Source organism: Lingula anatina, chromosome 3 (genome assembly GCF_051362555.1).
Source record: "Lingula anatina isolate TDL-2025a chromosome 3, LinAna3.0, whole genome shotgun sequence".
NCBI lineage: Eukaryota > Metazoa > Brachiopoda > Lingulata > Lingulida > Lingulidae > Lingula > Lingula anatina.
In genome coordinates, this window is record NC_141769.1 from 6,111,592 (window position 1) to 6,136,072 (window position 24,481).

At 36.0% G+C, this 24,481-nt stretch overlaps 2 protein-coding genes across 2 annotated transcripts in view; one reads left to right on the forward strand and one right to left on the reverse strand.

The window, feature by feature from the left end:
• Nucleotides 1–17,698, forward strand: part of LOC106177527 (uncharacterized) — a 45,399-nt gene extending 27,701 nt beyond the window's left edge. The window contains exons 32-59 of the mRNA XM_087007524.1: nt 115–246; nt 555–730; nt 1,036–1,092; nt 1,320–1,436; nt 1,741–2,472; nt 2,879–2,999; nt 3,356–3,707; nt 4,171–4,342; nt 4,635–4,871; nt 5,206–5,312; nt 5,774–5,858; nt 6,117–6,263; nt 6,533–6,796; nt 7,121–7,215; nt 7,701–7,848; nt 8,158–8,275; nt 8,601–8,693; nt 8,887–8,989; nt 9,505–9,733; nt 10,206–10,478; nt 10,759–10,941; nt 11,303–11,482; nt 11,912–12,038; nt 12,252–12,373; nt 12,765–12,938; nt 13,276–13,376; nt 13,576–13,775; nt 14,122–17,698. Coding sequence (XP_086863650.1) covers nt 115–246; nt 555–730; nt 1,036–1,092; nt 1,320–1,436; nt 1,741–2,472; nt 2,879–2,999; nt 3,356–3,707; nt 4,171–4,342; nt 4,635–4,871; nt 5,206–5,312; nt 5,774–5,858; nt 6,117–6,263; nt 6,533–6,796; nt 7,121–7,215; nt 7,701–7,848; nt 8,158–8,275; nt 8,601–8,693; nt 8,887–8,989; nt 9,505–9,733; nt 10,206–10,478; nt 10,759–10,941; nt 11,303–11,482; nt 11,912–12,038; nt 12,252–12,373; nt 12,765–12,938; nt 13,276–13,376; nt 13,576–13,775; nt 14,122–14,372 — 5,096 coding nt within the window. The 3' untranslated portion in view covers nt 14,373–17,698. The remainder of the gene's footprint in view (nt 1–114; nt 247–554; nt 731–1,035; nt 1,093–1,319; nt 1,437–1,740; nt 2,473–2,878; nt 3,000–3,355; nt 3,708–4,170; nt 4,343–4,634; nt 4,872–5,205; nt 5,313–5,773; nt 5,859–6,116; nt 6,264–6,532; nt 6,797–7,120; nt 7,216–7,700; nt 7,849–8,157; nt 8,276–8,600; nt 8,694–8,886; nt 8,990–9,504; nt 9,734–10,205; nt 10,479–10,758; nt 10,942–11,302; nt 11,483–11,911; nt 12,039–12,251; nt 12,374–12,764; nt 12,939–13,275; nt 13,377–13,575; nt 13,776–14,121) is intronic.
• A 128-nt stretch (nt 17,699–17,826) lies between these two features.
• On the reverse strand, nt 17,827–23,396 carry LOC106177529 (uncharacterized). The gene is made up of 4 exons (XM_013560332.2): nt 23,031–23,396; nt 21,198–22,741; nt 19,049–19,177; nt 17,827–18,366 (listed from the first exon to the last, which is right to left on the reverse strand). The coding sequence occupies exons 2-4, from the start codon at nt 22,630–22,632 to the stop codon at nt 18,173–18,175; spliced, it is 1,758 nt and encodes a 585-aa protein (XP_013415786.2). The 5' UTR covers nt 22,633–22,741; nt 23,031–23,396; the 3' UTR covers nt 17,827–18,172.
• Between the last annotated feature and the right edge of the window lie 1,085 nt (nt 23,397–24,481).

Here is a 24,481-nt window from a genome sequence, read left to right on the forward strand (position 1 = left end):
GCGTATGTATGTGTTTCAATATATATTTATTGTCCTCACTGTAATACTTTTTTTCTGAACATCTTTATTTGAATGAAAAAAAGACAATTTTAGAAATAATTTTTTTTGCTTCAGGTCGAGTTGCAGTAGTGCTGCCAAGCTATGACTACAACAAGCTTCACTCAGTGGAGCTGTCTCACATGAGGCAAGAGGCCCTGACAAGGGCAAGTGCAAAGATGAGGCTACATCCTTTGTGCTATTTCAGAGGTGAGTACCTCTATGGGGCCTTTCTAAATGAAATCTGTTTGCCTAACTAAATCCTCATGATTTTTGCTGAATGCAATCAGATTAACAGACTAACATTCCTCTTCCTGACCTTGAGTAGAATGCAGAGAAGCTGGTGATTGTACAGGTACGATGGAAGAGTTCCTGTGTGTATTAGCTAGGTCAACAGATTTCATTGCTAATGGTCCCTGTGACAAAGATTAGTAATCATTTATTGTGGAGATCATCTGAAATACCTATTTTTGATATCAAGTTTAAATTATGCTCATTGTGTACCTCTTGAATTGCAGCAAATGCTGTTGAAATGCTAGTGGGATTGTCAGATCGCAAGCTGTCCCGAGAGGAGTACGGAAAGTTCTGGCAAATGCACCTGTTGGACAGCCCAGGAGAGGAAGTGAACCAAATAGAAATTTGGGATTGTATGGCAGTGCTTTTGTGTTGCCACACTATTTTGAATTCAAAGGAGGTAAAGATTGTATGAAACAGCTCATCAACTGAAAGTGCAAGCAAATCATTATTTTTTATTGATAGTAATAATGATAAATTATAGTTAGTAGCTTAGTAATGATAATCATGTTTGAAGGTATTTTACAATGACTATGGCCTATATAATAGAAACACACAGAAAGGTATAAAGATTTTTGAAGTACATTTTTATAGACAAGTCTTGAATTGGACATCACGCTTACAAATCTGTTGCTGTGACGAGAATTCATGCACATACTGCTGTTACAGTGTGATAGTTTTAATTATAATTTGTTTCTGTTTCAGTTGGAACTCGTATCTTTCAAGAAAATATTCCCTGATTCTGAACTCACTGAATCTGAGGTAAGTGCTCTTATTATTTTTTGTTCTTGTTTTGTTGCTTTTATTATAATTATTTGAAGAATTTTTTCGCAATTTATTGTACCTTTCATATAATACTATAGCTTTGGTTGGATGCTATCAGTAAGACAGTTGTGACATATTTTTGTTATTATTATTTTGGTTTTTACTATGAAATAATTTGAATTTTTTTATAAAGATCTTTACTTAGTGAAATATCTGTATTTTAGGTGAAAAAACTGCTTCCTGGTCTCCTAGACTTGTATGCTCAGGCCCTCATGATGCACGTACCACGACTTGACTTGCAAAGTTTTATTCACAAGTCTCATTTGGCAACTGCTGCCAGGGTATGTTCATTGTTTCATGCTCTCCATAAGTTTAAAGACAATTTAATTATGTTCTATTGAAGTATTCTTCAATATTTAAGTTAGGAACCAAGAATATAAAGACCAAACAAGTAAAGATGTTTGGCAGGCATGTAGCCAGCATTTTGAAAGATGAGTCCTTTTCTGATAAAGTGGGCCTTTTTACCCCTGGTGGACCCAATCTATAAAAGACATTTACTTATTCAAAGATGCCCAGCTAATGATTTTTTCAGCAGAATAAGTAAGTGAAGAACGTTTAAATAAGTGCATGTATTTCCTGTTACAGCATATTGTGAGCATTGGACAGCAGAATAAGATGCTCCAGTACATGATTACACAGGATGGAGATGAGCTCTTGCTTTGCCAGGCACACAGTAACTGCCTAATGGATAAAAATGACAAAGAGAGGAAGTTGACAGAATTTCCAATGTCCAACTTTTGTATAGAAGGTGTATCCCACGCTCCACTTATTCGCTCCCTCAGCATCTCCAACGCTGGCTTGGAAAAGCTCCCAGAAGAATTCTTTTCATCTTTTCTGTCTCTTGTGGATTTGGATGTCAGCAAGAACCTCCTGGTGAATTTACCAAGAGGTATTGGAAGTTGTAGAGCATTGTGCAAGCTTAATTTACAGAAGAACCAGTTGGAAACCCTGCCAGAAGATTTTGCCGACCTCAAAGAGTATCCTCTGGAGTTGGATATATCTGGAAATTCATTCCCAGAATTCCCTGAAATTGTCTGCCACCTCGAAAATATGATACATCTTCAGGCAAATGAGCTTCTGCTGGTGAGTTTGCCAGTAAGCTTTGGAAAGTTGAAGGAACTGCAGCATCTCTCCATGAAGAATAACTGCTTGCATGTGCTGCCACCTACTTTCTGTCAACTCAAGAGGCTCCAGTCTCTGAGTCTTTCTGGCATGTGTTGGTTCAAATGCCAGCCAAAGATGTTTTTGTCTCTGGCAGAGCTTGTCCATTCCATCAAGGAAACTAGAGCAGAAATATGGCTGAAAAAGCACAAAGATGTAAGTATTCTATAAGATTTGTTAGAGTTCACAAAATAGAGTGCATTTGCCAAAATATTTTGGTCTTTAATGATGTGCTGGTACACTGCATAAGCATCAGATCAAAATATTACATTTGATTCAAATTAAAATATGTTTTCAGTGTTTAGATATCAATGATAAGCATGGCATGAAATTGATCCTTACGTGTTATACATAAAAAGAAAGGCATAAATTCTTTTGCTCAATTTAGTTGATATAAATATTAAATAATTATGAAAAGAAAAAATATAGATCAAACTTTGATTACTATATAATCTTCACAATCCAGAGGAAAGGTCTTTTGGTCCCGAAGCTACAAATATTGCAATTTTTTATTGCCTATTATTAGTATTATGTAGTAAAGAGGTGGTCCTGCTTTTTTTAGGACGAAAAAACACTGTACAAATTCTTTGATGAGGATTCCAATGGATTGCTGGATGAGAATGAAGTGGCCAAAATGAATGCCAGCCTGTTCCACATATTCCCTAGATTCAGAGGAACAGAGGGTAAACATTTAAAAAACACACACACACACATGCTCGCACATACGCACGCACAAGGTATTCTTTAGGCATTATCAGTCTATCAGCCTTTTGAAAAAGATTGTTATTTGGGGAAAATGGAATTGTTATTCCCCATGAACTCAGTCTGAAATTGTATTTTATTCAATGATTACCACAAAATTGAATATTATATGTTTCAAATTAATGTCTACTTAAAAATACCAAAAATGAAGAAGTTACAAGAAGCAATTATTTGATTTTGTAGCAGATAGTAAAATCAATATGAGTTACAACTTGCACTGATGATCTTGACCAAATGTCCTCTATAAAACTGCACCGTGCAAGCTTTTTCTTTTTAGAACAGAGTGGTTTCCCTCCAGAGATCCTAGATCTAGAGAGCCTGGAGTTTCTTGATCTTCAGTACCAGGGAATAACTCACATCCCAGACGGCATTGGCAACCTGAAAAAACTAGACACCTTGATACTGTCCAACAACCCTTACCTGGAGACCATCTCTCCTTACACAGGGCGACTCCCTCTGAAACGCTTGGCACTAGAAGACTGCCCCTCAGTGCGTACACCACCCAAGGAAATCATCGCCAAAGGTTTCCAGTCCACTCTGGTGTATTTGAGGAGGCTGTTATCAGGATCAGTGGAGTGCAAGAGGACCAAACTGATGTTGGTTGGACTTGGTGGGGTTGGTAAAACTAGGTAAAATACTGCATATATTTTATTTGTATTTAATATTTGTCATCGCATATTATTATTATTATTATTATTATTATTATTATTATTATTATTATTATTATTATTATTATTTTTATTATTATTGAAGAGTTTCACTTAACTGCACAAATATTTACCAAATATTTTTTGTGAAAGACATCAGTATACCTGATGTATATGGTGGTCTGGAAATAAAAGTATCGCAATCATATAACTTTTGATTTGATTCATTTGATTCATAATTATTTTTTGAAAGACTTAGCATGTTAAGATAACAGAGTGAACTAGTCTTATTACAGAATGCAAGTTTTAAGTGTTTGTATATAATAATCCATGAACATGAAAATTCAACAGAATATTTGGAGTGCCTTCAGTGAAATGCAGACAGCAAATATATTTTCTAAGAAATTTGTTGACATGTAGTTTTTTTGGTATTTCTGTTCTTCAGTTTGGTTAAGGCTATAATGAGTGGCCAGGGTACGACGGAAAAGACAACAGAGGTGCCCCAGGTGACTGATGGGATAGATATATGTACTTGGACGGTGACACGAGACAGTGACAGCATCAGCTATTCTGTGTGGGACTTTGCAGGACAAACTGTGTACTACAACACACATCAGGTGAGACATTAAGTATTTGTTTTAAAGGATGGCATAGCTATTGCTTAATTTCAAGATCCTGAAAACAGTTCTTTTCTTACTTTTTATTTTTTAAAATATTGCTCTATGAAATATCTCAAGTTAGACATATTTAATATCATATTTAAGTGTACTATTTATTTTTGGCTTAAATTAAAGAATCTAAAATCATTTTTGGGGTATGACACAGTTTTCATTATACCCTATACATGTGTACCTGTTGCTTAACAAAGTTACAGTTTGACCACAACTTAAAAAATCTTTTTTTTTTCAGTTCTTTCTCTCAGATCGAGCAGTCTATCTCCTCCTGTGGAACATCCGCCAAGGTCACGAGCATGCTGGGTTAGACTTCTGGCTGAACTCCATAGCCGTCCATGCTCCCAAGGCCCCCATACTGGTGGTAGGCACTCACCTGGATGAAGTGTCCAAAGTGGAGATCCCTGTTGAAGAAATGCAGGAAAAATACAGTCAGATTAAAGGATTCCATTTTGTCAGCTCTCACAGTGGGCAGGTGGGTACTGGATTGTGTTAGGTGAGACAGTGTTGGGTGTGACACATTGTGTTGGTTGTGACTATGATACATTGGGTGTGATTCATTGCATCAAGTGAATGATATCTACAAATTAAAATGTGATTTTTAATTGATTATTTTGTTTCATTATCATGATCACTTTGTTTACTATCAATATTCAGCTATTTATTTGTTTTCGATATATTTTTTATCTTTTGAATACTAGAACTGAACACGTAAAAATCTTGTTGTATTTATCTCAGAGGAGCATATTTTTAAAAAAGTTTTTGTTGACATTTTATACTGATACTAAATTTAATTGCTATTTTTACAGGGCATTCCAGTCCTCCAGGACCAGCTTCTTGATGTGACCCTGGCTCAGTCTTATATGGGAGAACAGATCCCTAGAGCGTGGCTCAATCTGGAGAGAGAGATCCTCAAGTCAGTAGTCCCTTTTCACCTTATTAGACTTAATTCTACAAGATAGAATTGAGAAAGTGGAAAAATGGCAGTTTTATCCTTTAGAAGTTCATTTCTAGTACATTCTTTAGAAGTACATTTCTGCAAATGGTACACTGTATCTTCTTTTATGAAAAAAATCCATTGAATATGCTCTGCTTCATATTGAAACAGTTTTATGCAGTTAAAGTAATTAACGCCTCCATATGCCAATTTGTTGTGCAGTTGGATCTGCAGAAGTCATCACGTTTTTAGGAGAATCACAAAATGCACAAACCAATTAGCACATAATAACACAAATGCAGTGGGCACATGAACCAATAAACATACAAAATATGCTGGAAATAAATGAATAATTTAAAAAAATCCTAATTTCAATGCTCTTTTCAATAACATATTTGTCTGAAAGAATAGACTGACACTGTTAAATTGTGTCTTTTCAGACTGAGATCTACCCAAAGTGTGGTGAAATATGATGACATCCAAACCCTGTCACAAACAAGGACTGGGATATTTGATGAATCAGAGGTACACCAAACAACATAATACCAAATATAAGTGAACATGCAGGCTTTATTTATTTATTTATTTATTTATTTATTTATTTATTTATTTATTTATTTCATGTTGATAATCTATAGCTGTTCATTTTTTATGAAGTTTTAAAAGTATAGAAGCTTCTTTATAGTTGGTTCTGTAAAGTCAACAGCCAGTCAATCTGCAAAATTATTCCCACACTTACCTCTCAATAAGCCAGACTATTTCCACTGAATGTTTATTCCACAGCTGAGCCAAGCAGTTCAGTTCCTGCATGACCTGGGCAGTCTACAGCACTTTGACAGCAGCTTTCTCAAGTCACATGTTGTCATCAACCCACAGTGGATTGTGGATGTCATGTCATGTGTCGTGTCTGTCATGGACTCTCCTATTGTGGTAAATTAGATCTTTTATGACATGTCAGCAGAATGTCACAGTGGCTTGTGGATGTCCAGCATGTGAAGTGTTTATCATGGACTTTTTTTATTGAATAAAAAATAATAAATAAGAGTGAACTTATTTATTTAATATTAATGTCATTGATAATGAATTGCATAATGCTGTTATTGATACACGAATTATCATTTGTTTAAATATGTAATTGATATAAGTATGATTTTAATTTTGGCATGATTTTAATTTTGTGTGTGTTTTTTTTTCATTAGGATGGTAACTTTGATCATAAGGACATACCCATTGTGTGGAAGAGTTACCCAGAGGACCTCCACAGCTGGCTGCTGCGTCTCACAGAGGAGTATGACTTGACCTTTCAACTCCCAGACAAACCTGTCAATCTTGTACCGTGCCTTCTCCCCGAGAGGCAGCCTCACTTTGAGTGGCCAGAGGTGGACAGAGAGAGAGGCCACAGAGAGGCGAAGATGGTCTACAAGTTTGATTATTTGCCTGCGGGACTCTTCAACAGAGCACAGGTCAGTTGTAGAAGAACAATTGGGGCAGATTCTGATAAGAATGAAGTCTCCAAGCAATTTTTCCCTTTTTATGTTTCATGAGCATCAAACAAGGGAATACACTACAATACAATTTTAAAGATAATATTTTATTATGTGCTTAATTTTGAATTGGGGGTTGAAAGAAATCTATTCACTATTTATATCATTTCAAAGTACAAACGAATGCCTTTTACAATATTTTCATGTAGAATGTTAAAGTTAGACTTGGGATTAAATCATCGAAGTAATGGCGAATCTCAAAGCAAATTACCAAAGAGAATTTTTTATAATTATAATTTCCAGGTGAGACTCTATGAATTCTCGGACAGCTCCGTGATCTGGAAGAGAGGCTCCATGTTGAGAAAGAATGGGCACGTAGCACTTCTGACGCAGCTAAGGTATGAAGTATTAGTGATAAGTAAGATGGATCATTTCTTTAATCAAGATTGTTGGGTTCATATACAGCAGTTATGTGTACTTCATAGTACAGGTCACTTGAGCTAACTAGTATATCTGTTTATGAGATGTATAAGGTTCAAACACAGCAGTTAATAAATGTGTGCCCGAATTCATGGTAGTCTCTTAAGCTTTTCATCTTAGATTATGATGACATAATTTGTTTCCATAACAAGACAGAAGAGATAATTAAAAGTTGACATTTGAACTTGATATATAATTTTATAATACTTACAGCTGAATATGTATTACCACAAATCATTTAATATCATATACTTCTTCTTAAGCATGCGCCGCAACCTAATTTATCTGTTTGTATTTTTATTGGTCCATTTTGAGTTGTTTTATGATTAAAATATCCTTTTTGTCTTATTTTCTTTACAAAGGGTTGATTTTATACCAAGAGAAATATTGTTTGTATATTTAGGGACTCTGAACTTCATGTTAAAGTGATAGGCACCTCCCCAGAGAATGTTCTGTTCCTGGTCCATGAGGTGTACGAGGGTTTGATTATGGAGTCCTTCCAGGGGGTGGTGTATGACTACCTCATGCCTTGTCCAGACTGTTCTAAAGCTGTGAGTGGAAATTATAATATCTAGTCATGATTTTTTTCTATTCAAAAGAGAAATCTGATTTTTTTCTTGGCAGATTTTCTCTTTTTAAGAGCCCTTTTAAAAGCTCCCAAGCCATTACTTTCTGCTTTTTTCTTACAACTCAAAATCATGTTTAATTATTACAAAAAGCATTAAAACGCATGGTTTGAATCAGTACATATCCAATTTTTATTTTCTTTTGTAATATCACTGTACATTAATGCTTAATAAGATTAATTTTAACATGGATATACAAATTGAATGTAAATTATTTTTGTTCATGCTTTCCAGCATGTGCGAGACCCCCACATGTTTGCAGCCTCCTCCATCAGAAGAGCTACCCAGCTGAAGGCGCCATTCTTGCAGTGCTCCAAGTATTTCCACGTCATACCACTGAGAGATTTGCACAGTTAGTAGCAGTTTTTATTTTCATTTTCATTATTTTTGCACTGTTATGATTTGAATAGTAATTTTGTAGGGGAATACAGTACCTATTTATGAAAAGCAAATTAATAGTTACATAATCCGATTTTTACCAAGTTCTAAAAGCCACTGTAACTTTTGCATGTTTACTCGACAAAACTTTTCTGTTCCATTTTACATATACCACTTCATCAACTAACATGTCCAGGATTTTGAAAAGTGGGGTATATGTGGCTGGTTATATGCCTTTCACCCCCCTCTTGCTTGGTTTACCTAGCTATGTCATTGCACTGACTATGTGTATTTTGCAGGTATGATGCCCCCAGAGAGTAGTTCAGATTATGACCTCCAGCTGGTCCAGACTGTCAGGGGACTGACTGACCTCAGGAAGGATCTCACCGCAGGTACTATTTTAATTTTTGTCTCAGCCACTGTCTCAAATCATATTGTTGTCTCTGAGCATCAGTGTATTTTAGGTGTGTAAGGTCATTTATTTCCTTTACTTTTTGATGATTTTAATATTTATGTTGATAATTAATTCTATTTTTATTTATTAATATAATGAATTGGAGAAATATAGTATTGATACTATTCCAGATATATTCATCTCATATTGCGTGGCAGACTTACCAGAGAAGAACGAGAGCCGTGTGTCACCTAAGGATATCTGTAGAGATTTGGAGGATTCTGGATACAGATGGTAGACTATTTTTGCATTTGATTCTGTTCAATTTGGGTCTGTTCAGATCAGTTCTAAGTTAAAACTATTTGATTTTTGTTTAGTTTTATCAGATGGCAACATTGTCAGTGTAATAGTGAATGAAGATGTCTGACACCAAGTGGTGACTCTTATTTTATTTGGACAGATAATATATTAGATAATCTCAATACAGCTCAGCACACAAAAATCATGAAATTAGCAGATCTTTTGTGGAGGATGAGGATATGAAAAGCTTCTGATAGTTCAATGTTTTATAACTTGTCTAAGTTCACTGGAGGCCTTCTTGTCTAGGTTGCTTTAGCATCCATCTCAAATCTGAATAATCATCTGAATAATCATTAAATAAAGACACTGATATTTTTTGTACTTTATTTTCAACCCCATATCTGCCAACTATTCCTTGTTGCCAAGTATTCATTTATTTTTAGTTAATTTTTGTTTATGGTGGTTTGCTGTCCAGTTTTATCATTTTGCTTCCAAATTCACCATTACAGCTGGTTCCCAGAAGACCCCAGCTCTCAAAGTCTGGAGGCCACAGCCATAGCCCTGCGTGATGCCAGGATCTTTCTGGCCTGTATCTCTGACAACTACATCGAGGATGGAGAGTGCTGCACCATGTTTAAGTATGCCACAACCACCCTGAAGAAAAACATTGTCCTGGTCGTCCTGGGCAACAGCATGGATTGGCAGACCAGTCAGATTGGTTTGCTTGTGGCAGGGGAGGTGGGTATTAGAATTAATAGTTCTGGACTTTTTAATCAGAATGAGAAGTTGGAATTTTGCATATATGCTTTAGATGGTGCTCTATAAATTGGTGACAGTGCTCAAACTTGTGGCAATAGAGTTAAATAAGAATAAGATATGAAAAACATTTAATGCAGCAAATATATTATAGACTGAAAAGGTGTAGTGTACTTGTAACGTGTTATTTTTAAAAGAAGAAAATATATTGCTGCAAATACCCAATAGAAATGATGATTGTGTATGTAAAGTAAATGTTAGATAGCTGCATGTACATGAAAAATAGAAAGGCACATGTAAGTGTCACTTATTTTCTTCATTCTGGCTGTTTTTGATGAACATGCAGTGAAAAGAATAGCAGATATACTTTGATAAACCAAACAAAACCAAAAAAAAAAATAATAATAATAATAACAAAGTTATTAATACTATCCTGTAATTTTCTTCATTAAAGCTGTATGTGAACATGCAACAAAAGGACCGCTACAACTCCAAATTGGAAGAACTAGCAAGGAAGTTAGACAGTAACACCCTGCTGAAGAAAGATGAGAGTGTGGACTACCCTCCAGTGTTCATCAGTTATTCTTGGGCCAATTCTGCCAGAGCAGTGCAACTTGGGACACGTCAGGTAGAGGGAGCCACTGGATATGGCGACCCCAGGGAATATAAGGATTTCTTGGAGAGCCACGGAATAAAGTGCTGGCTAGATATAGAACAGACTGGAGCAGTAAGTATTAGAAATGAAAGAAACATGGTCTTATACAGAAATCTGGATATTTGGGTGTTGTATTTATGCTTCCCGATCCCCAAGAAAGACCTGTGCACCTATGGCGCTTGTATTTTCAGGGTTTTTTTCCTTCTCTTAAGGTCCAATATCATCCCTGAGTGTGATCCTTTTATGTGCAGCATTCCCTTAAGACAGTGCCCTGTTTCATGAAAAGTTGCATATAGTATGCATTTAACACAACACTTCATAAATTAAAAATGATGTTGTTCTTTTCCCCCAGAATGGTCTGTTTGAAGACATAGCAGTGGGTCTCCAGAATGCCAAACTGGTGGTGGCCTGTATATCTGACCAGTATGCACTCTCAGCTAACTGCAACATGGAGTTTCGTTTTGCCAAGACGGCGCTCAACCTCCCCATTGTAATTGTAGCTGTGGGAAGTGGTCTGAACTGGAGACAGTCAGAGGTATGACATGTCTGGCAGAATTCAGTCACTTGTCACAATGCTGCCTTATGTGACACAATGCTGTCACACCTGATACAATGATGTCACACCTGACACAATACTATCACACTTGACACAATAATGTCACACCAGACAGTTCGATTTCTGTCACCTGTCAAGACTCTGCCTCACTTTACACAATAGTATCAAAACTGACACAATATTACCACTTACATATTATCTCTATTATCTTTATATAAATTATTGGCATAATATGCTGACACACCAAATGTACTGTTGACACAGTACTTCTTGTTGTAAAACAACATCCCACTGAATGAAATCTCCACATAAATTATTTTCCACCATTTAAAACCCATAGGTTGGCATGTTGTCCATCAACTATCCAGTGATTGCCCATGACCAGATGGAGAAACTGTTAGCACTGGTCAAGGAGAACTTGCCCAAGGATGACCAGAAGACACTGACCGAAAAGGACGGCAATGAGAAAAAGAAGCACAAGGAGCAGGTCAACCAGCAGCAGAAGACGAGTTCATTTCAGGTATGGATACAGATGGCTTGGAGATGGAGAGGGGTGGTTATAACTGAGAGGCTGGAACTGGTTTTACAAGGGAACTTAAGATTGAATATTGGTGTTAACTTTTAGACATACAATTTTGGTCCATTTCAATTCTGGGTAATTCTGAAATATTGAGAAAAAGGCAAATAGTTTCTAAAGAGACTAAAAGATGTGTTTCTGCCTTCAAAGAAGGATGTTTTAAGCTTTCATGAAATCAATTAAAGCAGACCCCCAAAAAGTTGTCTTAAATTTCTTATGAAAAACTGCTTTTTAAGAGGACATTGACTTCTGTCAGATTATTATAAGTTTAAACTGCAATTGATTCTGGATGATATAGCTTGAAATTTAATTTTCATTTCAGACACTTATCTCAACTCTTTTCAATACCTAACACTTAAAAAAAACTTTCAGGAGCTGTATGAGCTGGCCCAAAGGAAGTTTTTGCGCCAGGTGGCAAAATTTGCAAACTCATTCAACATGACTCCATATCCCCGCCTTATTGTGATTGACCATACTGATGAAGAGGATAAAACAAATGGTAATGGTAGCTAGCATACAGTTTGCAATATGAACACTAGCCCTACACCAAATACCAGTAAAATTTAAGCTGGACCAGTAAATTTTATAGATTTATTCAGTGACTGACTACTATTTCAACTTTGGGCCATGCAGTTTATCCTAAGAGTATGGGATTACCAAAGGCCCAATGGGCTTAAAAGTTTGTGACTTCTATTGGGTATATTTTTTACAGGAGAGGAACAGGTTGAAGAGGCCAAGCAGGTGGAGGATGACCAAGAGAAGGAGACAGAGAGCGACCCTCAGGCTGAGTTTCAACAACAATACTGCTTCAAAATTCTGTGTGAACATGAACAGGTCAGTTTTTTCCTTTCCCTTTTTAGAGTTTTTTATTTGTTTTCTACTGAAGTAGGTTTTTTGATTAACTATATTAATGCTGTTTCCATTATTGATACTTTAAAAGATTATATTGAAATTTCATTACCTCACTGTCAGAGGCCAAGGAACTAATTTTTGTTGAATATTTTTCTTTATTCTTTGATCACTGAAAGTTTTCATGTATATTTTATATTCAAAGTGATCCCATGTGCCATGTCTTTCTCTACTTTTCAATTTTTAGAAGGTATCTCAATAAAGGAGTATAATCATCCAGGGCTGGGTATTATTAGAAATCTTATACACCCTTTATAATATTACCAATAAAAAAGGAAAACATATCAGAACTATTTTAAATCATCAACTATTCCAGGGCTGGCACATAGCTGGTAGTGCTGTCCTGGCCAACAATGTGAATGATACATTCCTGCACAAATTAATTCCTTACCTGGTCCGCATCATGGCAATTGTGAGACACAGTAAAGATATAACACTCAACTGTATCACTGGAGAAAAGGGGGAGAAGTACTTCAAATGGCTAGAAGAGGTATGGGTAATTTCTGACTCACTGCAGCCAAGCATGTGTATAGGAAGTATATAGAATAATTATTCTTCTTAATTTGATTATTTTATTATTTTGCAAACTGTGGCTATTTTCATGGTGGGATCTATTAGGTCCATAACATAAGCCTGTTAGTCTTTAAATTGTGCTTGTTTTAATACTAGTGTTGTATGTATTTATTACTGGACCATATCTCATATGCCAGAAAAAGGTTTGGGTCATTTTTGCTTGTGCACTTTTGGTCAAGACTACATATTAAAATATATAAATACATAAAAGGTACTAATAGTACCAAACTTATATTTGATTTTATGTTTGTCAGGCCCCACAAGCAGTAGTGTCTGAGTGGCAAGAGGTGTACAGAGAATTACTGGAAGAAGTAATGGCAGCAGACAAAAACAAATCAATGGCTGGACTGGCAAGGTAATTTTTTCAGGTGTATTTTTTTTATTAAATATGATTAAGAAAGCATCAATAAGTTAATTAAGAAAGTATGATTATGATTTTTGATTAAAAAAATTAATTTTGTTTTAAACATTGTGAAAAACTTGTTTTAAATAAAACCACCAGTGCAGAAGGATCTACACATATGTTTTTCAATCTTGACTATTCTCTGTTTCAGATGTCATCTGCCCAATGGGAAAACAGCCTGGTTGTGTGAAGAGCATCGTTCTCATGGCAGAATAACTGTCCTGAACTCTGACGGTAATGCTGTCGTCTCGTCTCTAGATTCTGGGAAAGAGAACATCATGCTGAAAGAGCTGAAGGCCCCGGACAATGAGCTCACACAGAAATATAAAGCCAAGAATGAAGAAATGGCTGGTAGGGGTTAGATTGGAAATAAACAGATAAATGAATAAATGAATAAATTAATTAATAGTCTAATGCTCTTTAGACTGAGAGAAACATGTTAAAAATTCCATAATGTATGGTGCTATTTGACAAAAATTATTTTAATTTCAAAGTACAGTGTATATTCCTAGTCTGTTATACCTGAAAAGTATTTCAAATACAGGCCGTGCAAAAAATCATCAGATTTCCTTTCAAAGTAAAAGAAGTTTGAAAAATAAAGGCAAACAACTTTTTTGTCAAAATATTTGCATCATGTTTAGAATTTTGAAACCCCTTTCCATGTGCTTTTCCATCAACCCAAAATGTTTCATTCCAGCTGCCATAAAGGATAAGATCAAGATCGTAGAGAGGAGTATGCAATCACAAACAAGTAAACCAGAAACCTCTCCAGTCTCTGACTCTGCTGTCAACCCCATTGTAGCAGCAGCAGCAGAAGCCATGTCACTCAGCACCATCCCCAAGACATCCCAGAGTAGAAATAAGGGCAAAGCAAGATTTAAAGCAGCGGGCATTGTGGCTGCTGCGGCAGGAGTCAAGAACAAAAGTTCTGCCTGTCATATTCTGTAGAGGAATTTCTTTCTTGTTTTACTATTTGCTGAAATGTTAATGCCTAATGGAGAATGATGATATTATAATATGTATAAAGATAGGTTCAAAGGAATCTGGTATTGCATTTAGTGCTGATGGTACTGTTTTTATTCTTAATGTCAATGAGGAGACTTGGAGGTGTGTTGTAGTTGGTTTCTTAAAGCTTTACGGTCTTTGTATTAATCGTGATAAAACTGGGACTATATGGATAAGGTCAAAGCAGTATGCTAAAGATATTCTTTACTCACAATATCAATTAAAATGGAACAAAAACAGTTCCAAAATGCAAAGAGTAAAGTTTGATGTAGATTTTAGTTATATCATCGGTTTAACACAAAACGTTAAGGCAAGGTCAAGCTTTGTGAATAATGTGCTTTTTCAATATAGAGTAAGAAATATAAAAACTGCTAGGGAAAAAAATGTAATTATAATGATGTTACCTTCTTCTGGCTTCGACCGTATGCCTCTATCCTTTTCAAACCCAAAAGAAAAACATGGAGAATGGAAGAAATGTCGTTCTTATCTGTGGAATGATAAGCCGAGTAAGATTAAGAGATATATTATTTCCAGTGAATATAGAGGAGAGGGAACAAATATTATAAGTGACAGACTTTTCATGCAATATTTGAAAATTCCACGGGTGAGAAGGCTTATATTTGAAAACAAGGAGTGGAAAAATACCATAGTTAAATACTTGGGTATAGAAAATTGTCACAAAATTAACACTTTTGGGACAAATTATATTTTAAAAACCTTTAGGAACACATCAGTGTTTGAAAATAAGGCACATAAAAATATCATCATTAGATACCAAGATATAGAAAATTATAACAAAATCATCACTTATGGTACTGATCATACCGGTATTTCAAAATTCTTTCAGAACATGAAATTTCAATCTAGGGTAAATGTTTTAACAGCATGGAAAGATCTTTTTAGTGAAATAATTTCAAATAAAAATAAAGAATTCTGCAATCAGTCTTTTATAAACCAAGGTATGACAGAAAAGGTAGACTTGTGACCAAGCTTCTTTTGGGTTTGGGAGAATTCAATGGTTTTGACAGAACTTCCCAAGATGTCTGTTGTGATAATATAAATGAAAAATTTTTCGAGTTCCATGGAATTGTCTCAGATTTCAAAAGGGGAGTAAAGAAGGACAGGTGTATTTGGAAAAATAAGTGAGGTACCTGTGTCTCTTCTATATGATGTTTCTTTTATTTTGTTTTCATCAAACTGTGATAAAGGTTTGAAAACTTGTCATAGAATTTTAAGTAAAATGGATGTTTAGGAGATGGCAAAAAAATGCTAATGAATGGAAAGTGTTACTCTACCTGGAGGAAGAAGAGTTTCTTATGGTTTTGAAAATTCCTTTTGTAATTACCAAAAATTCAGTATTGCTAAAATTTAATTTTTCTTTTCTGAAGGCTTTCACTGATTTGTAAATTGATATTATTTCAAATCAAATGTTATATTTACTCCATGAGGTACTGAGTGTTTAGGATAAGCTGCTCTGGAAGAGGTGTTATTTCTTCAAAAAGATCTAAGATTAAAAAAGATCTGTGAGTGTGCTAGCCATAATGCATGTATAAATGATTTTCATTATCCAAGAAGTTTGTTTAAATATAGTTTAGTCTTATTTCTTCTCCACCTGAAGTTTCTTAATAACCTCCCATAGAGATGAAAGATACAGTGTGGCTATTTTAGGTTATTTTCATCTCCTTGCACATGCAAACATATGAATTCTGAAAGTGTGTGAGAGTGTTCTTTGCTACTGATTGTTTTATTCTGTCGTATACATTTTTTTTTTGTCTAAAATATCTTGTAATGAACAAGTATTTTCTTTTCCATCATATTCATATGTATGAAGATGTAAGGAGCAAATGGCAATTTTGAATTATGTTATATAGTACATCAACATTATATGTTTTAGTTGCAGACTATTTAAAATATTGATAACTTTCTGCAATTGGTATAGGCAAGTAGTTTCAAAAGCCAGTGATATTCACACATTATTTTCATATAGCTAATAGAAATAGCTATATAGAAATTTAACTCTGTGCAATTAAACAATTTCTGTATGTTTTATAGCAATCAAATCTTGCTAATGGTTACAAAGCTATTGATTTCATTCAGCTATTGGGGTATGATATAAAGCTTTTGATACGTAAAAGTTGAAAGAACAGTGTCCCAAGGAATAAATTATGACATCATGTTGTCAAAACCATACCCATGGTTTTTACATATCAATTCTGCACAAGTCAAAATGCACTATTATACCTGTGATATTGGTAATATTATCATTAATTAGTATATACATATTGTATATATCTGCCTTCTTTGGCTTTGTTAGAGTACTTTGATATCTTCACTATTTTTGAAATTATTTTTGATTGTATTTTATGTCTGTCTTTTAAATATATAAATAGAATATTAAAGTCCGTCCAGTTCTATCTTTTAAACATATAGTCTACATGTATTTTTAATGTGTACATCAGATAGAAACATTCCAGTCTTGAGGAACATTGTTTATTTGACCAGGGTTATAGATACTGACTGTGATTGTTATTTTCCCCAGGACAGTACCATTTCTGTTACTTTTTATTAACTTTGATAAATTATGTAGCAATCTTTTATATATATATATATACGTATGTACACATGTAGCTATTTTGCATTTTTATCTAGATTCCTTTCAAATTTATAGCTATTTTTTATTTTCATGAATAATTATATTATTCTCTGATAATTTGTGTTTAGTAGGTAGGTTTTATTATCAAAATAAAGTAGCTTTTGCGATGATTTAGAATTAAAAATAGATATGTTAGTTATCTGTTTAACAGAATTGGCTCATATGGGCATGAAGAAACAAAAAAAAAAATTGATCTTTGCAACAAATTCATTTAAGGTTTTACAAGGTCAAAGGTTGAGATACTAAAATTAAATTTGCAATTTGAGTTTTAAACACAATTTTGTCACCTGTATTTGTTCATTTTAAACTTTCAGAAACTTTTTTGAGTAAAAGCAACTTTCAGGACAATCACAACCCCTGGCTCAAGATGGTTGAGTCATAAATTAGGGGCACTTTTTCATTGTTTATGGGCAGATATAATGTGACATGTAGTCATCACCAGCTTTTGTCCTCCGAAAAACAATAGAATTAAAACCGCCTTGCCTATTTTTACTCAACCTGACAAGAATGAATCTTATAACTAAATCCAGCTCGAGTTCGAAAATGGGTCTGAGTGGATTGTCATTATTAAAGTTTCTTCTATAATTTTTCATTTTTTTTTATATTCATGATTGTCATTGTAGTTTTTACGATAATTTTTTACATTAGCATTTTCAAGGTTTGGCTAACGGATCCCAAATCTAACAAGACTCACTGGTGCTGTTATCTTCTGTATAGGAAAAAACACATAGCTACAAACCAAAATTTCTCAATAATATTCATTATATTTCAAAGATATTTCACTGTTATAGTACAAGTTGTCCCCAGTGGCACATCAAAGTGTGACTCAACCTCTTGTTGCATTTATCAAATACTGAAAGCACCATACGACCAAAAAAACCTAAACCAAATTAAAATTTTCTGCAATCTCTTGCGTCACTAAATTAATCATTATATCTGTTTGCAAGAAGGTTTGGGAAATGCATTGTGTTAAGCGAAACAAAAAAAAAGCCTTAAAGAGGTTGTACAATGAAAAATGTAACTCGACAACAGTCGATCGTGTTTTTGCATAACTCCATACCTTTTCACAGTATAGAAAACATTATTTATCTTAAAGTCCATTGACACTGATTTTAAGCATGTGGGTCTCCAGTCTCCGAACAAGATCCATTTTCTTGAGTCTTTTCAGAGTCAAAATCAGTTCGTTGACGTCTGCCAGGCGGCTAAACCGTCTCCATCTTTCCAAAGACTTAATGGCTTTTTCCTGCCAGCCGACTGTGACGCCGTATGTGTTGGCGTCTATTACTGAAATAAAAAGAATAAATTTATGGAAACAACTGGTAGACGTTTTAAATATAATAGGTGTCCTGCTTTAAGGGGATTGTCTATATACTCCAGAGGCCAACGTGATAAATAATTATATACACGACCATCACAAATGAAAGAAATATTTTGAACTTGCATACATCTGGTTCAGCTACGTGAGCATCGTATAACTCCACAATGTGTGTTCAGAAAAACTTAGAACCAAATCGGTTTAGGTTTGAAGCAAGTCTCCAATCGACAAAATAAGGTTGCCAGTGATATATAAGACTAAACAGAATATAAAGGTATTGGAAAAGTTTTTTATCTTTGTCTGAAAGCTCCTGCTGCAAAAATTTGGACAAATAACTGAATAAAACGTTTCTTCCGTCCAAGGCACAAACTAGGATTTTCGTTAAGGAGGGGTGTCTTAAACAACACACTGCTTGGCTGAGGATTTGTTTTATGATTGCATCTCTATTTAAAATAATTTTAACAACCACTCCCCCCCTCACACACACACACACACACACACACACACACACACACACGCACACTCACAAACATTTTTCAACCGCGATTGGACAAAAAATTATCATTTTAACGGAAACTCCTCTCAAGTGCTTCAACTTTTTCTATTAGATCTACATATTAGTGTCTCCTCTATAGAACCCAGGCAGCCCACCTTCAATATCCCTCGCCTTGCAGTGAAAGTCCCTGCGTGGACTGAAGGGGAGGTCCATATACAGCTCCGGCCACTCCTGACCTATCTCGGCAGCCACAAACTTGATCGCTTCGTGGACGTAGTCATACGCTGAAAAGAAAAGTAAAGAAAATTACGTGAATAGGTGAGACGCCAGTTAGTAGACACTGACAGAAACAGCAGTGGCGGATTTGGGGGGAGGGGGTGTTAGGGGGGGTCCTGACCCTCCCCCTACCCTTCCATTTTCTGAAAATAATTAAATAATGAAACCATTGGTCCCCTCTTGAAATTAGAATTTTGACTAGCTGAATCATAGTTCTAAACAGTACCAAATGGCACCGTTCGCCCTCTAAAATACCAAATGTTTCGGGGTCCTTTAGCGGGCCCCGAACCCCAAGCCAAGGGGGGGGGGGGGTAGGCTTCGCATCCGCAGACCCCACCCTCCTTCAAATAATCCGGGTGCCGCCCCTGTACAGATGGGTAAATGTTGGGCGACTCATTCGACTCTTCGTTCGGCTGTCAATACCACTTAAAATAAGGTTTACGTGTTTTGAATGGTTTTCCATATCTTAAATTTACTAACAAAGATATTACTTGTTTCCCCTCACCCTTTCTATTTACCAACAATAAACTACGAGGGCCCTGCGTGTAAAGTAAATGCATTTCCGTGATTGTGAAGTTTTTGCTTTCAAAGGGTCATTGTGAGTTACCTACAATTATTTTTTACAATAAGCAAAGGTTGTCAAAGGGCGTTATGGATTGAATGGTCATAAAGCGGTGACACAATCGGCTGATTCTTGATAAAGTAGGCATACAGAAAACAGCTGTGCCCACCACAAAAGTAAAAAGGAAAAAAGAAGAAAAAAGCACTGACTAACAATGCAAATAATGCTTCTTGAATGACAACAATCGAAAAATATGTTTATTTTTTAAATAACGTCTTTATTTCACGTTATAGGTCACACAGTGCACTACACGAATAAGAGTACGACTATATGACGGAAACAACTTATCAGTTTCATCGGTAAACATGTTTTTCTTACATAACAATTTTATTTTTCAACGAAGCGCAACTTGTGTGAACGGGTTGTGAAGGTGGCCCCCCGGATTGTTCTAAAGGTTCGACTTGTTGATTAAATTCTGAACGTAACTCCTCGGTCTTCCGTGCAGGACTACGTGCATAAGTTAGGCGCCTATCAGTAGACGTTTTGTCAGATATGATTTGGACTAAAACAGTTCCACTTTTTTTTATCTTATCCGCATTGCTTAATTTGTATATCCTTCATTATCGATATTTAGCAACATATCCATACTCCTTTTTGCGTTTAATGGAAATGAAATTTAATTTGATGGGAAATATTATTATTATCATTTTTTTTTTAATTATGGATGGCCTTTACTTTTTGAAAGTGGGGTATGTCTTCCATTTGAAGTGAAAACTGAGTTTTATTTGATTCAATTGATGTCACGTAAAACCCATTAAGTTCTACAGTTAGATATGTCTCGCCATAAGCTTAAAAAGACAGGCTTAAGAGCAACGTAAACGTTTGAACAAGTCCATTCGCTAGCAACGGTAAAAACCAAAGATCAAGTAAATCACAAAACCGTGCCCTCCTAAAATTTTAACGCCATAAAAGGTCGGCCTTCGCAACCCATTGCCCTCTCTGTTATGCTCAGTCACGTAGAATTGTATATCGTATTTGACCTTTATCAATTTCTATTTGTTTGATGATTTATCAAGGTACTTTTATCTCAAGAGTCCTTTAAATCTATAATTCAAATGCTTACGTGACATGTTTAGGATTCGTTCTGCCCTTAGCAACCGCTGCGACACCAACTCAATTTAAGCGACTATGGTCGATCACCTTACGTAATAAACGGTAATTTCTGGCTATCGATTCTTTTCCATTTGGGTGCAAGGGGATTTGAGTGTAACTAATACGCTTTATAATATTATTCTATTTCATTAAATCCTGAACTTTCTTTACAAATTGCTGAAGATCAAGAGGATTGCTTAAGAATCTAGAAGTGCTTAAAGGGTAACAAGAGTGGACATCGTAATGGGCTTCTATTTACTGTTTTGGACCATGTTTGCAGTGCATTGCCCAGTACATGTCTACCGGAGGCTTACCTTTCATTTCAATGGTCTCCCCTTTTTCGGGTCTCTTGTACATTTTCTCCATGCTCTCAGGTTGATGTTTGAGTTCCTTTATTTTCAGTAAAATCCGCAATTTTCTTTCATTATCTTTCAGGTCGCTACGTACTTGACTAAGGGTCCGTTTGTGCCTGCCTAGTATGGTAAATGCAGCTTTTTCTGAACTGCGATGCTGTTGAGACTGTCTCTCCAATTCGAACAGTTGGACATACGAGCCTAGCTTTTCGTTTTTCAGCGCGTTAACTTCTCCATTTAATTTGTCCATTCTTCGCTGTAGGCTCTGAACCTCTTCGTACGTGATTTTCTCTGCTTTCATGGCCTCTCGCAACACTGGGGAATTCGGCGGCATCATGGCCCTGTAATCTTTAATCTGTCTCTGTAAATCTTGTAATTTTCTTTTCTTTTTCAACAGTGAATTATCCAGCCTTCCGAAATTTTCCCGTGCTGTCAGCTGTCGTCTGCGAAACGTCGTCTGCTCTTCCAGTTTTTCTTGCACCTTTATTTCTGCCTGCTTTGCGGAGTACGAACGCCTGGTCGCCCTGATTGTAACAGTGTCTTTGCGGTTATTTATGTGCTTGATTTCCTCTTTAAAACGCAGGCGTTCATAGTTCAGACGAATGATTTCGTTTTGCAACCTTCTGGAGTAGCCTTCGTCTGACTCGAGAAGTCGTCTCGCTGGATGGCATATGTTCAGAAATTCTTCTATCGTCCCCTCCATGTAATGGGCAACTTTATCATATTCCTCCAGCAGTAGCGGCATGGAGGCACGGAGCTCTTCTAATTCTTTGTTCAGTGCGTCCACATGTTCAAGAGTTTCGTGAAATTTGACTTTGAAGGCGACAATTTCGTCCTCGTATTCTTTGACCGGCGACAGGTCCGAGCTGTGCGTTTCCTCGACAAAACTAACGCAACATTTTTCTAAATGAAAGAACACGGAGTCCTTCATCTTCTTTTGAATCCGCGTTCTGAAATCACGAAATGCGGAATCTCTGTTACACGTTTGTTTCAGCTCTTCTAAAGTCGGATCAGTTCCAAATTGTTGTTGGATTTTTTCATTGTCGTGGTTCTCTGTGTACAGAATATTAGCAAACTGATCCACAGTTAACGTGCCCGTTTTGGTATCAGTTTTTAAGGAACACTTAAAGAGTATTAGATTGTAGAAATCCAGCCATTTGGGGGAGGCATCCGTATCCAACTTCCTCAGCCAGGTTTTACGAAAGGCTATGAGCTGACGTTGGACATCGTGTAGAGCAAGAAGGACCTTCCGTCGCACCGAGTCCACTGTCAGTGGCAGAGGGGGCTCGGGGAGCGAAGGTGGGGGAGGCGTCTTGGGGGTCTTAGGGACCTCGTTATAGGTGGGTCTGGTCCTGAAACCCATACGGGCCTTCCTTCCGCTTGGCAAAGTGAGCATGTCGTGTGATGAGGTAGCTGTTGGTAATGTCGACTGACGAATATAGTGATTATCCACCTTGGACGATTACGACCAGTCCATCTCAATTCAAAGAGATTCCCTACAGCATCTGGAACAAAAATATAATAAATAGATAAATAAAAACCATGTTTGGTCAGGTTTTCGCTATGTTCATAAATGTTATATCATATCTCACCAATTATGTACCATTAGTGCCTTTGCATCAACGAGCCAGCATATCCAAGTTGACTTAGAAACGAACTCTTCCTCCTACCAACCGCGTGCCCGGCGAGTGTTCTTTACTCCATATTTTTAACATAATCTCGCAAATTTCTCCTCAGACTTAGCAGACATGTATAGTGGAGTCCTTAAAACGCTAAATATAAAATATCTCTCACCTTCGAGCGGCACGAGGTCGAAACTATATACTTTATCGCCTTTCCTCTTTTCTAATCTCAGTCGCGCAGTGGCGAGGTATTAGTACACACTCACGCTAGCAGTTGACAGGTAACTCGATATCGGTTAAATGCAAACACACTCCATTCAATTAACCAATACAACTAACATAGGTTACACCAAGGTGGACCACAACTTTGTTTTGTTCCAATGTAATCTGTTGTAAATCTCTGCACAGCCATTCTTAACCTTTTTTCACTTTTTCTTTGATACGAACAACAAAGAAGAAACATTTGCTTTGCTTTGTTAGTCGCGACCTATTTCCCTATTGATCTCTATGTATTATATCGAATGTACCTCAACAACTGGTAGGAAAATACAGGTTCGCGTTAATATTTATATCAATAAAATCTGAAGTTTTGTAAACAAACAAGGGCTTTGTTCGCTTTTAAGCTTTCGGGTTGTTCGGATCCCTCCATAAAGGAAGTGTACACACAAAAATGATAAATGTAAATAAGGTTTATTATGAGATTTAGCGGATTTCTTTTTATCGCAGTGCTTTCATGCTCTACAAATTTGGAAACTAATTCGACTGTAAAATGAACGTGCTTTGGCACCGGTAACTCAATAAATCATTGACGTTGTTGAATTCAAAGTCATTTGACACCGTTGCCACGCATGTTAACACGCATGTAATATATTTCTATTAATTTATGCGCCCCGGATTTCATTTTCGCGCTACATTTATTATTCAGCAAAGAAGGATATTTAGAGCGTTTCTTAATATCTGCCATCAGAAAAATGCCTTATTAAGTGATTATTATTATTATTATTGTTGTTATTGTTATTATTATTATTATTTCAATTTTCAAGTCAAGAACTTTATCTTCTTCGCAAAGATGTGGAATTAACTTTCTCAAAGTTAAGAAATATGAATAAGATCGCAAATTTCTACCCTTGTCTCTAGAGGCTTAATTCCACAGAGTATAAAATCTTACGTTCAAACACAAACGGGCTGTGGGTAGGTCAGTGTCTAAATTGACGTGATCATCTTCTGTTAACCCTTAAAACAGGCACAAAACTAAAAGCTATCACATCTATTCAGTTAATAGACTACAGTCATCTCAAAATCAGTTTCTGTAAGGATAACTTCTTGTGACATTAAAGGAAGAGTTGGAAACAATGGCGATATTTAGAAGAAAATTTATCGAACTTTTCATTGTGGAGACTGCAAGTGGTCCCTGCTACCTGATTCTTATAATTATGTACGTTACATATTCTTTCTAATGACTTTAGTGATATAATTCTTTACCTCTGGTGCATTGTACGTAGACTTCAGCAACAATCGTTTTTCACTCAAACGGCGTTCAATATAATACGATGGTTTACCATAGCAACACTGATGCGGCAACACGCAACACGGTAATTGATGCGAGCTAGGCAAAGGTAATGA

Coding starts and splice junctions, on each gene's coding strand:
- LOC106177529 (XM_013560332.2), bottom strand. CDS start 22,632: ATGCTCACTTTGCCAAGCGGAAGGAAGGCCCGTATGGGTTTCAGGACC. Junction 19,178..21,197: donor GGAGACCATTGAAATGAAAG/GTAAGCCTCCGG, acceptor TTTTCTTTTCAG/CGTATGACTACGTCCACGAA. Junction 18,367..19,048: donor CAAGGCGAGGGATATTGAAG/GTGGGCTGCCTG, acceptor TTTTTATTTCAG/TAATAGACGCCAACACATAC.